General features: G+C 36.2%; 1 protein-coding gene across 12 annotated transcripts in view; it reads left to right on the top strand.

Moving 5' to 3' along the window:
- Window positions 1–13543, top strand: part of MLLT10 (MLLT10 histone lysine methyltransferase DOT1L cofactor) — a 215788-nt gene that overhangs the window by 59710 nt on the left and 142535 nt on the right. For all 12 annotated transcript variants that reach the window (XM_058297876.2, XM_058297875.2, XM_058297874.2 and 9 more), the window contains one exon: window positions 7989–8098. In XM_058297876.2, coding sequence (XP_058153859.1) covers window positions 7989–8098 — 110 coding nt within the window. The remainder of the gene's footprint in view (window positions 1–7988; window positions 8099–13543) is intronic.

Raw genomic sequence — 13543 nt, 5'->3', positions numbered from 1 at the left:
TTTTTGAGACTGTTTTTGGTTAATTTTCTACAGTTTTTGTGTCAGATCTTTTAAAATACATAGCTGACCTTATAAATCAGAGGGAACTGAGAGCCAGCTCAGTTTGCCGTGAACTGTGGCTATTCTGTAGGTGGTATTGTGGATGAATATTGCCAATTGATATAACCAAGGGACTTACGTAAATTGAAGCTATGAAAGCAACCCATGAAAAAAACTTAACCATGATAGTGACAGGAAAGGAATCTTTTGGCCAATAAAAAAAAAGTGTGTTGGAAATGAGATTTCATAAAACTAAGACTAGAAAAAATTTGTTGGCTATAGCAATATAACAAGGGAGTTTTTTTCTTTTGGATTAATTTCTGGGTGGAATGGGTATACAATGGGAATCTTTCTTGAGAATACATGTCCTCATATGGAATTGGGACTTGAATTTAAACTACCTACATGATTTGGTTTTCCTGCACGCCTAGAAATCTTCATCAAAGTAATAGGTGGTGATTTCTACAGTGCCTCTAACAAGCTCATGACTGTTTTGGGCAGACAGACTTTGAACCTAGTTCCAACAGGTACAGTATCTCTGAAAATGAGCTCAGAAAGTAAAAATTATGAAACGTGTTCAAAAGTTGGCTTTATTAGAATCCCAAGAACTTCAGATGAATTACAGATAATAGAATTACTGAATTCACATAATAGAATTACTGAATAGAATTACTACTTGAACCTCTTTCAAGTGGCTGAAAGTGAAGAAGAAATAGAGAAAAGAATGAAACGGCATTAAAAATGTCTAGGAAGATTAAAAAATACCCAGCTAGAACTTCTATAAGGAAAAGTAGTTATTGAAATTAAAAAGTCAATGGATAGAGAGAGTAGAGTTTGGGGGAGCAAATATTTTAAAAGGCAAATGTTCAGAACTGATGGAAGAAATAAAACCTCAGATTCAGCAAACACAGTATGTCATGAGCAGGGATAAACGTAAATAAATCCACACCTCGATGCATTATAATAGCAATACTTCTATACTCCAGGGAGGGCACCAAAATCATAAAAGTAGCCACGGAAAGGAAAAAAGAAAATTGAGTAGGTACAGAGAAACAGATGAACAGCCATATCTGACCAGCAGAAACCAGAAGACAGTATAATACCTAATAATGTAATACAATAATATAATAATGTAATAATGTTCAGATTGATGAGGTAAAATAACTCAACCTGTAATTTTTCGCCCAGCTAAACTATGCTTCAGGAGTGAAGGCAAAGTAGACATTATCATTCAAGCAAAATTTGAGAAAATTTGACTTTAAAATACACCTTTTCTGAACTAATGACTATTAAGTTTAGTAAGAAGGGAACTGAAACCAGTAAGAGAGTAAGATGCAAGAAGAACTGGTAAGCAGAGAAGTTAAATATTTATGTAAATATAAATGGTTTTATGAAACAATAGTGATGATCTAGTTGTTATAAATAAAATTACATAAAATGAAGACTTATTAGAATTAAAGCATTCTAAGGAAGAATAAACATACATATATACCTATGAATATGTATATAATTTGTAAATTTGTTGGGAGCCTGATAATCATATTACAAACTTTATGTCAAGTGCACATTTAAAATATAAGTGTAAGTTCGTATCTACACTAAAAGGCTAGGCATTGGGATACTTTCCAAATTAGGGTGGTAGGGAATGTATTTTTAAAAAATGTCAGGGAAAGTGTTTTTGGCTCAATGGATAGAGCGTCCACCTACCTACCACGTGGAAGGTCCAGGGTTCAAACCCTGGGCCTCCTGACCCATGTGATGAGCCGGCCCATGCACAGTGCTGATGTGTGCAAGGAGTGCTGTGCCATGTAGACAAGAGACAGAGAGGAGAGAAAATAAGAACCTATTCTTCCCTCTCCCTCCCCTCAGAACCTCTGGTGATCACTCTATATCAATATTACAAGTTCTTCCATTACTAGAAGTTTACTTTAGTTCTTAGTTGCATTCTGCCCCCTTATGTTTGTTTGCTCCTTAATTTTGAAGATTTTGGGATGGTGATACCTGGCTCTGCTTCAAATTGAGAGGGGGCTTAGATCCCGTGGGGCAGATGGGTGGAACTGTCGAGCTTGCAGTTGTAGATACTCTGTTTTTTTGGGATAGGTGTTGTGTGTCATCAACCTTTTATATCTTATGTGGGAACTTTGTTTTGTGAAAAAGGTGACTTTTATTGCCATGCCTAAATGCCAGTACATACATACACATTTTTCTTCTTCCCAGCCTTATAAATATTGCTCATCTAGTATACCATTGTATTTCCTTTTCTGTACAACTTTTAATTTTTCTGCTGTAAATAATTACTTAATTTTCTTCTATGCTTAATTTTTAAAATGAATGTTACCAGATAATTCTTGCTAAAAAGCTATAAAACTTTGAGTGCATTCAGATCAGGTGAACGTCTTTGAGTTGCATTTTGTACTTGCAGACATTGCTTTGGGAGCCCTCCTTAGCTCCAGGTGGAAGTGATATAGCTGTCCTCTAGAATTCTTCTTTCACAACCAGCCCGTGCAGTCTCCTCTTAGTCTTTTTTTTTCCTGATCCTCTATTTCTTGAATCTTACGTCTTTTTTGGTGACTAGGAGGTACATTTTTTGAGACTTTGCCTTTAAGAAAATTCCTTGATTCTCTACTCTCCCTTGATTTATAATTTGGTTAGGTACAAAATTCTAGGTAGGGAATAATTCCCCTTCAGAACTTTGAAGGCTTTCTCCATTGCTGTTTTGCTTTTTAATGCTGCTGTTTAAAAGTCCAATGCTATTCTGATATGTGAGGCTTTGCATATAACTTTTTTTGTTTTTCTTTCTGGAAGTGTTTAAACCTTCTTTTTCCGTGGTCTAAAATTTCAAAGTGATGTGCTTTGATGTGAATTCTTCTTTTTCAAAATGTTGGCCACTCAGCGGGGTCTTTCATTGTGGAAACTTAACATTTCTCAGTTTTAAGAAAATTTCTAAACCCCCTCTCAATCTGAAAATTTCTTGGAATTTTCCTTTGCTATAGCTTCCCTCCTAATTTCTCAGTGCTCTCTTTGGAACTTTTATTGGTCAGATGTTGGATTTTTGGATAGTTGTTCTTGGTTTTCTTATATTTTCTCTTTTCCATTCTCATCTTTTTGGTGGTCTTTATGTTTTACTTTTTAAAAAAGATTTCTTCAATTTTATCTTCAAATCTTCTGTGAATTTATTTCTGCTATCATAGTTTTTATTTAAAGAAACTTTTTGAAACAGATTTCTTTGTTTAGAGACTCCTACTTTTACTTCTTGGATGCTATCTTTTCTTCTTTCACAGGGTATGGATTACAGTTTTGTTTTGTTTTTAGTTTTCCTCTCTCTTCATGTCATTTCTTTTTTTTTTTTTTAATATTTATTTATTATTATTATTTTTAATTACATTAAAAAAAATATATGAGGTCCCATTCAACCCCACCGCCCCCGCCCCCCACTCCCCCCACAGCAACACTCTCTCCCATCATCATGATACATCTATTGCACCTGGTAAGTTCATCTCTGAGCATCACTGCACCCCATAGTCAATGGTCCACATCATAGCCCAGACTCTCTCACGTTCCATCCAGTGGGCCCTGGGGGGATCTACAGTGTCCCGTAATTGTTCGTGAAGCACTGTCCAGGACTCATTTCTTTTGAGTTACTGTTTTTCCTTTTGTCTGTACTGGCTCTCATTTACATAGACTGCCAATTTTTAAAAGTGAATATTGCTGTCCAAATTTGAGAGTGAAACACAAAAGAAACTCAGTAGAAATACCTACCTCTGAAATGGATAGGGCTTGTTGAATATTGGGATTCGCTGAGGATATCTGTAGATCTTTTTTCTTTGTCTTTTTATCTTCCCTAGAGATAAATCTTCCATGCCCCCACCAACTTGGTTGCTAGTATTCTCATAGGCAGGTCATTCTTGCTGTTTGACAATATAGATTTTTATTTAATCTCTCATTATGAGTATTACATTCCTTTCTAGATGGTACTAGTGTCCCTGTCTGTTTACTTTCAAAAAGTACAAAAGTGTCCACTCCTGCTCTTACCATGTAACTTCTTTTTTGGAGGCTCCCACTTTATTAGTATTTCTCTAGAGCTATTTTCTGCATACATAAATAATTTTTTACATATTTGTAGATTATATTATTTTATGCTTTGCTTCTTCTTTTAATGTACTTGGAGATTATTGCATATAAAAATAAACATCTTGCCTGTACCCTCTCTTCTCTCTCTCTCATATATCTGCATAATAGTTATTTGTATAAATAACCATAATTTAATTGGTCTTTTATTGATGGGCAGTTTATCAGCCTTTTTTTTTTAAATAACAGTACTGCAATGAATAACTTTATAAAAGGTAATCATCCATATGTATGTTCTCATTTTCAATTGTCTTGAGATATCTACTAATTTCTCTTGCAATTTTTTCTTTGACCCACTGATTCTTTAGGAGTGTGTTGTTTAGCCTCTGTATATTTTCATGTTTTCCCTTTTCTTGCCTGTTATTGATTTCTAGCTTAATTCCATTATGATCAGAGAAGGTGCTTTGTATAATTTCAGTCATTTTAAATTTATTGAGAACTATCTTGTGACCCAGCATGTGGTCTACCTTGGAGAAAGATTCATGAACACATGATAAGAACGTATCACCTGCTGATTTGGGGTATTAAGTTCTGCTTATGTCTGTTAGGTATAATTTGTTTATCATATTGTTCAAGTTCTCTGTTTCCTGGTTGGTCTTCTTTCTACTTTTTGTATCTAATGATGTGACATGTTGAAGCCTCCAACTGTTATTGTAGAGATATTGTTATTTTATTTCCCTTGGGGTTTTATAGTGGATCTGGTATATGGCTTGCTGTCTTTCATCAGTTCTGGAATGGTTTTAGTTACCATCATTTCAAATATTGCTTTTGTTTCATCTTCCTTTTGTTCCTCTGGGAGTCCACTTACATGTGTGCTAGATCTGCTTACTATATTCTTTTTTTTCTTTTTTAAGCCCCCCTCCCCTTGCAGCTTTTTGCCTGCTCTATGCTCTCTGTGTCCATTCACTGTACGTTCTTCTGTGTCTTTATTTTATTTGTTTTTATTTCCCCTTCCCTCTTGTGGCTTGCTTGCTGTCTGCTCTCTGTGTCCATTTGCTGCGGGCTTTTCTGTGTTCTTGCTTGTCTCCCTTCTTTTTTGTTGTGTCACCTTGCTGAGCTGGCTCTCCGTAGCATCTCTGGGCTGGGCGGCGCTCCACAATGTGTGGGCTAGCCTACCTCCCATATGATAGACGGGAGCCCATATGATAGACGGGAGTCCATATGATAGACTGAGCCACAGCCGCTTCCCTGCTTACTATATACTTGAGGTCTCTTGCCTGCTTTCTCTATTTTCAACCTTTTGTGTCTTTGTGCTATATTCTGGATACTTTCTTTTGGCCTGTTGTGTTGCTCACTAATTCTCTTTTCATCCATGTCTAAACCACTGTTAATTCCATCAATTTTTGTTCTGAAGTTTATATTTATTTTGTTAGTTTTGAGTTCTCTGTATACATTTTACATTTTAAAATTTTAAAATTCTTTTAAGGATATGTAGATCACATAAAATGTTATATTAAAAAATAGAAGAGGTTCCCATATACCCCACTCCCCACACACCCCATGTTTTAAATTTTGTATTGTTTGTATTTGAAAATAATAACATTGATATTTTGATGTGCTTATCTGATAACCCCAAAATTTAAATGTTTTGATTTTTCTTTTTCTTTTTTTTCCTGCTATTTTCATTCACATTTTCTTGTCTGTCACATGCTTGGTGTTTTGTTTAGTTTAATTGTGCTGATACTGTACCAAATTATAGAAATTATTTGTGCACAAGATGATATTGTTTTCCTCCAGAAAGAATTTTTTTAAAGGATTTTCTTTTTGTTTTAAAGATTTATTTATTTCTCCCCCTTCCCTCTATTGTCTGCTCTCTGTCCATTCGCTGTGTTTTCTTCTGTGTCTGTTTGCATTCTTGTCAGCGGCACTGGGAATCTGTATCTCTTTTTGTTGTGTCGTCTTGCTGCGTCAGCTCTCCATGTGTGTGGCGCCACTCCTGGGCAGGCCACGCTTCTTTCCATGTGGTGGCTCTCTTACTGGGCGTACTCCTTGCACGTGGGCTCCCCTATGTGGGGGACACTCCTGCGTGGCACAGCACTCCTTGCGTGCATCAGCTCTGCGTGTGGGCCAGCTCACCACATAGGTCAGGAGGCCCTGAGCTTGAACCCTGGACCTTCCATATGGTAGGCAGACGCTCTATCATTTGAGCCAAATCTGCTTCCCTGCTTGTATTCTCTTTAGATGGCTCTGGGAACTGATCCTGAGACCTTCGGGGTGGGAGAGAAACGATCATTCTCTTGTACCACATCAGCTCCCTGATGTGCTGCATCTCTTATTGACTCTTCCCTGTGTCTCTTTTTGTTGCGTCATCTTGCTGCGTCATTTCTCTCTGTTGGCCGGCACTCCTGCACAGGGCGGCACTCCTGCACAGGGCGGTACTCCGCATGGGCCAGCACTTGGCGTGGGCCACCTTGCTGTGCAGGCCAGCTTGCCTTCACCAGGAGGCCCTGGGTATCAAACTCTAGGCCTCCTACATGGTAGAAAGGAGCCCAATTGCTTGAGCCACATCTACTTCCCCCTCCAGAAAGAATTTAAATTTACTTCCATCTGGTGCCTAGGGGCATTTGTTCCTTAGGATAAACGTGGTGAAATTTTAGAGTTTGAGAAGATCAAATTCCAGCTCTTTGTGTGCTTTTAGTTCACTCTTCCTTCTGGCTTTCAGCCAAGAGAGGAAGAGCTTGCTCGTTTCTCTTTCGGTTGTTTGTGACCTCTTCTCCCTGTACCAGTAGTCTTCTGAGTCCTCTTATCTTCCCAGCTGCTTCCTCTGAGTCTGCAACTGTCCCCTGGGCAGATGTGGCCAAAGCTGTACCCACCTCCTTGGACTTCCATTCTTTTCCAGTTTGGGCCCAGTAATTGTTCACATCAGCTCTTTCATACCACTTCAGTCACATTTTAAAAATTAAGACAAATATTAAAATTAATATTATTAAAATATTTTAGGTGAAAAATTTTTAGTAGTAAAATAAGCAGTAATGATAACCAAGACATTAACAGTAAACTAGAAATTAAAATTTATTGACACTTGAAATATTAAGATTGAAGTGTTAAAACATTTAAGTATTAAACTACTTAAATACTGTTAAATAATTATATAGTGGTTTCCAGAAGTAATATTGGTCCTAATTATTTAATCTACTGCTCCACTTAGTGCAAGTCTCAGCATTCAAACTTAAAAATGTTTCCCTATATTTATGCTACTGTACATAAAAAATGGAGAAATGACTCAAAAGTGCTTTTTTCAGTAGTTCTTTCACTTTTCTGAAATAGTGAAAGTTAGCTAAAAATGAGAATTTCTTAATTGCTTCGTTGTTCATTTGCTTAAATAGTTTTTTTTTCTTTTTAAAGATTTTTATCCCCCCCTTCCCCCCGCCGCCGGTCGTCTGTTCTCTGTGTCCACTTGCTGCACCTTGTTTCTTTGTCCGCTTCTGTTGTTGTCAGCGGCATGGGAATCTGTGTCTTTTTTCTTGTTGTGTCATCTTGTTGTGTCAGCTCTCTGTGTGGGTGGCACCATTCCTGGGCAGGCTGCACTTTCTTTCGCGCTGGGTGGCTCTTCTTACGGGGTGCACTCCTTGCGCGTGGGCTCCCCTACGCGGACACACCCCTGTGTGGGGGGGCACTCCTTGCGTGCATCAGCATTGCGCCTGGGCCAGCTCCACAGGGGTCAGGGAGGCCCTGGGTTTGAACCGCGGACCTCCCATGTGGTAGATGGACGCCCTAACCACTGGGCCAAGTCCGCCGCCTAAAAAGTTGTTTAAGGGATCTCTTTTTCTTTGAAAAAATTTTATTGAAAATTTAACGACATTATTTTTATTTATTTTTAGGTTGGGCTCATGTGGTTTGTGCCCTGTATATTCCAGAGGTGCAGTTTGCCAATGTTTCTACAATGGAACCAATTGTTTTACAGTCTGTTCCACATGATCGTTATAATAAGGTACAGTGGTTATTGTTTTGCTGTTTGAATATGATATTTTTTGTTTCAAAACTAGGACATTTAAAGGAATTTTTCTTTGTATGTTTATTATAGTACTCCATTAAAAACAAATTTAGAGGTTTGGAAAACAATGTAATTACTATATTAGACTACGTTTATTAAATACTATGTTACCGAGGTTGCAAGGGTACAAAAACTAAAAACCTCTATAACCTTTTTATACTAATCTAGGTATTCAGTACTATGATACTTAGAAGCTTAATCCTTATAGATTTGTTCTTTAAGTGTTACTGATATCTGTTTCCCTTTCAAGTATCAAATTTTTCTGAAATTTGAATTGAGTATTTGGTATAATATTTATGAAGTTATACGGTCTTCTTTTTTCATTTAAAAAATTTATTGAATTATTTCATTCCTACCTGAAATATTTAATAAAAGTGTTTAGTAAAAGTTGTGAACTTACCAAACAAGCATGTATAACATCATACAGGGCTCCCATACATTACCCCATCACCAATACCTTACATTGTTTGGAAACATTTGTTACAAATTATGAAAGAGCATCCTTAAAGTATTATTATTAACTATCGTCTGTATCTTACATGGTATGTTTTTTCCCCCAACCCATCCTATTCTTTTTATTTTTTAATTAGGAATTTTTCTGCAAAAAGTTTTAGTAGTATTTTTTGTCACAAAACAATATTTGTATTGTTGGCTTTAAAAAATTTTTCATTAATATGTGACTTTCTCTGTGTCTTTGTCTTGGTTTAGTAAATATATGTATTTTTCCATTCCTTTTTTTTCCCTCTCTCACCCCAAGATGGCTCCCTTGTCTGTTTGCTTATTGATTTTTACTCATTGTGTTTTTTCTTTTTTTAAAATAAAATTTTATTGAAGTATATCATTTATACATGAACATACATAAATAATAAATGTATTATAAAATTTGTGAATTTACAAAACAAACATGCTTATCAGCATAGAACGCCCCATACATCTCCCCATCACCAACGTCTTGCATTGTTGTGAAAAATTTGTTACAAACTATGAAAACGCATTGTCAAAATATGACTACTACTAACTATAGCCCATATCTTACATTTCGTTTATTTTCCCCCCTACCTACCTAATTATTAACACCCTATTTAGTATTATATATTTGTTACTGTTCAGGAGAAAACATTCTTATATTTGTCCTGTTAACCGTAGTCCATCATCCACCACTGGATTCCCTGTGTTATACAGTCCCACGCTTTGTACAGTCCATTCAAAGCATACACTCAGTGGCTCTCATTTTCATCACAGAGTTGTGCTGTCTTTACCTTAATCAATTTTAAAACATTTTGATTACTCCAAAGGAAAAATTCTGTACCTATATATACCCACTATTGTTGACTCTTAGTATTGAAAAATTTATCTTCTTGCCAAACCTGCAAAATATTACAATATTTTGTAACTGTTGTCCATAAGTTACATTAGTTGTACTTTCCCGTGTATCACCATATTCTTAGCACTTTGTAAAAGAACATTCTTATAGTTACACTATTAACTGCAATCTTCATCCACCACCCAAATCACTATCTTATACATTCCTGGATTATTCTCCTAATTTATTTTCAATTGACATTTACTTCCAGAGAAAGTAATTATCATCATTCTAGTGGGTGTGACATAGAGATACTTTACTTTTAATAGATAAGTGCTGATATTTTTGAAATACGTTTCCTTGCACTTCTACATGCTGCTATGATTTTTATCCTTTGTGTCTGTCTTCTGTTTTTTTCTCCTTTGTGTCTTTGTGTGTCTTTTTTTTTTTTTTTCCAACAAGTCAGTTTTATTGATACATGTCAACAAAATATACAATTCATCCAAAGTTTGTTTTTCTTTAGGAGGCACTGGGAACTGAACCCGGGACCTCCCATGTGGAAGACTGGTGCTTGAGCCACATCTGTTCCCTGCTCATTTTGTTTTTGCTTGTTGTTTTTGGGTGTGGTCTGCTTGTTCTTTTTTCTCTCTCATTGTTTTTGCTTGATGTCTGTCTATTGTTTGTTTATCTTCTTTGGGAGGCATTGGTAACTGAACCCAGGATCTCTCACAGGGCGGGCACTCAACTGCTTGAGTCATATCCGCTCCTCTAAATATATATTATAGTTTCTTATTTTCTGGCATGTAGATTTTTCCATTATGCAGTGTGTCTTTGTTGCTTTATCCCATCTGGATGAAAGTGTGACTGCAGTGAATTTTAAGGTTTTCAGATATTTTTGTATTTAAAATTCTTTTGATTATGTAGATTAATAGGTGTTTTTAGAAGTTGAAAGTATAGAAAATAGAAACATTTAAGATAAAGATAATCTGAAATCTTACTATTAATACCCTTCCAGATTTTTTTTCTGTGCTGTTTTGCTTAAAAATATATACGTTTAAAAAATTGGCATCATATTGCTTATTCTGTTTTATTCATGTTTAATACTTAACCCTGGACTTCTTTTTGTATCAGTAAATTGTGTTGCCATTATTTTTAAAGGATTCATAGTATTAGTAATATGAATAAATTGTAATTTAATTAAGGGAACCCTTTGATGCTGAAGAGTCTAGCTTGGTGTCTGGCATGTAGTATCTCCACTAGATTTGTATAATCATTTCCATAGGACCAGCTGAATTTCTTTGAAAAGGATGGGAACATTTTGAAAAGTTGAATATATATGTAATGTCAAGTTGTCCTCTACAATGCAGTTTCCAATCCATATCTATAAAATGGGGATGTTAGTAGTATCTATCTCTTGGGACTTTCTCAGGATTAAATAATTTAATAAATATTATATGCTTTAAAAAAAAAGCAGTTTCCAGTTTATATTAATAATAACTATGATTGCTCATTACTGTGTATCCTGTTAAGTGTACTGTGTGTTTCCATTAAAAGAAAGCTTGCTATTCTTTTTTTAATTTTTAATTTTTTTAATTTTAATTTTTTTTTTTACAAAACAATCATATATAACATCATACAGGACTCTCATAACTCACCCTACCACCAATAACTTGCATTGTTGTTAAACCTTTTTAACTAATGATTAAAGAGCATTGTCAAAATATTGCTACTAACCAAAGTATTTCCCCCCAATCAATCCTATTATTATCTTTATATCATTTATATATGAACATACATAAACAATTAAGTGTATAGTAAAAGTTGTGAACTTACAAAGCAACATGCATAACATGATAACAAGGGTCCCATACATCAACCCTCCACCAATACCTTGCATTGTCATGAGATGTATGTTACAGATTATGAAAGAATATTGTCAAAATCTTACTACTAATCAGAGTCCTTATCTTACATTTGGTGTGTTTTTCCCCAACCTATCCTATTATTATTTTTAAAATATATTTTTTATGACAGAAATTGTAAACTTATAAAACAATCATGCACATGTCCAGAATTCCCAAACAACACCCCTCTATCAACACACCATACTGTGGTGGAACACTTGTTACAGATAAGATAATTGTTACCACGTCCATTAGTGTATATGTAGCTTACATTTCCCATACTGCCCCATTATCAACACAGTATGTCTTTGGCATAGATGATAGAATATTATATTATTACTGCTAACCACAGCCCATAGGTCACTTCAGTTGTATTTTTCTCATGCTTCTCCACATTCCCACACTGTACAGTAGTGATATACATTTGCTCTAGGTCACAAAGGACAGTCTTGCATCTGTACCATCAACCACATTCTCATCCACCTCTTGGTTTACTGCGCTTTTCAGTTCTTAGATTATTCTCTAGCATTCTGTCATTTGGCATTTACATACCTAGACTACCATTTTCAGCCACATCCCCATTTATAAATAGCTGTTAATCACTATTTACCATCCACTCGATACATTTCCACACTTCTACAGTAAATTAAAACTTATACATACATTAAACATCAATAGTCCATCTCAGTTCTCCTCTTATCTACTTTTAAGAATCCACCACCTACCACCAGGTTTTTTTTTTTTTTTTAAATTCTACTCAATTTATTCATTTTTTAAAAAGATATTACATTAAAAAAAATATGAGGTCCCCATTCGCCCCCACCGCCCCCACCCCATCACTCCGCCCCCCAATAACACTCTCCCCCATCATCATGTCACATCCATTGCATCTGGTGAGTACATGTCTGGGCATCGCTGCACCCCATGTCCCGTGTTCCACACCATAGCCCACACTTTCCCACGTTCCATCTAGTGGGCCATGGGAGGACATAGAACATCTGGCAGTTGTCCCTGGGGCACCACCCAGCACAACTCCAAGTCCTGAGAATGCCTCCACATCTCTTCTCTTCCTCCTCTTCCCCGCACCCAGCAGCCACCATGGCCACTTTTCCCACATCAATGCCACATTTTCTCGATTATTGACCACAATAGTTCATGAATAGAATATCATTAAGTCCACCCTGATCCTTACTGTATTCCTCCTTCCTGTGGACCTTGGCTTGGTTGTGTCCATTCCACATCTATGTCAAGAGGGGCTTTAGACATGGATACTTGGATGCAATCCTCCTGCTTTCAGTTGTAGGCACTCTAGGCTCCATGGTGTGGTGGTTGACCTTCTTCAACTCTGTGTTAGCTGAGTGGAGTAAGTCCAATAAATCAGAGTGTAGGAGTACCACCAGGTTTTGAAGGTATTTTCCAACAATTTGTTCTTGAAGCTTTATGGTTCTTGCTTTTATTTTTAGGTTTTTGCTCCATTTTGAGTTAATTTTTGGATAAGGTGCGAGATAGGAGTCCTCTTTCTTTCTTTTGAGTATGGACATCCAGTCTTTCAGCCCCATTTGTTGAATGGACTGTTCTGCCCGAGCTGTGTGGGTTTGACAGGCTAGTCAAAAATCACTTCACCATACACGTGAGGGTCTGTTTCTGAACCATCAGTTTGGTTTCATTGGCCTGTGTGTCTGTCTTTATGGCAGTACCATGCTGTTTTTACCTCTATAGCTAGGTAATACGATTTAAAGTCTGGAGATGAGGGTTTTTGCTTTTCCTTTTCATGTTTCTGGCTATTCAGGACCCCTTACCCTTCCAAATATATTTGATAATTGTGTTTTCAATTTTTTTTTTAATGCTGGTGGAATTTTTATCAGCTTTGCATTGAATCTGTATATCAGTTTGAGTAGAATTCATATCTTAATGATATTTAGTCTTCCAATCCAATCCGTGAGCATGGAGTGTTCTTCCAGCTATTTAGGCCTTTTTTGTTTTACTTTAACACTGAGTTGCAGTTTTCTGAGTACACGTGTTTTATATTGTTGGTTAAGTTTATTCCTGAGTGAGTTTTATCTGTTATATTTTATTTTTACCACTCTTTTGATACTTTTACTTATTTTTATTGATCTAATCTTCATTTCTAAACTCTTTTCCAGGCCTCTCTCTCGTCTTTTCGGGCTGTAGCAT

The sequence above is a fragment of the Dasypus novemcinctus genome, chromosome 5 (assembly GCF_030445035.2).
Source record: "Dasypus novemcinctus isolate mDasNov1 chromosome 5, mDasNov1.1.hap2, whole genome shotgun sequence".
NCBI lineage: Eukaryota > Metazoa > Chordata > Mammalia > Cingulata > Dasypodidae > Dasypus > Dasypus novemcinctus.
The sequence above is the reverse complement of the archived record's forward strand: the minus strand, read 5'-3'. Positions and strand labels throughout refer to the sequence as shown.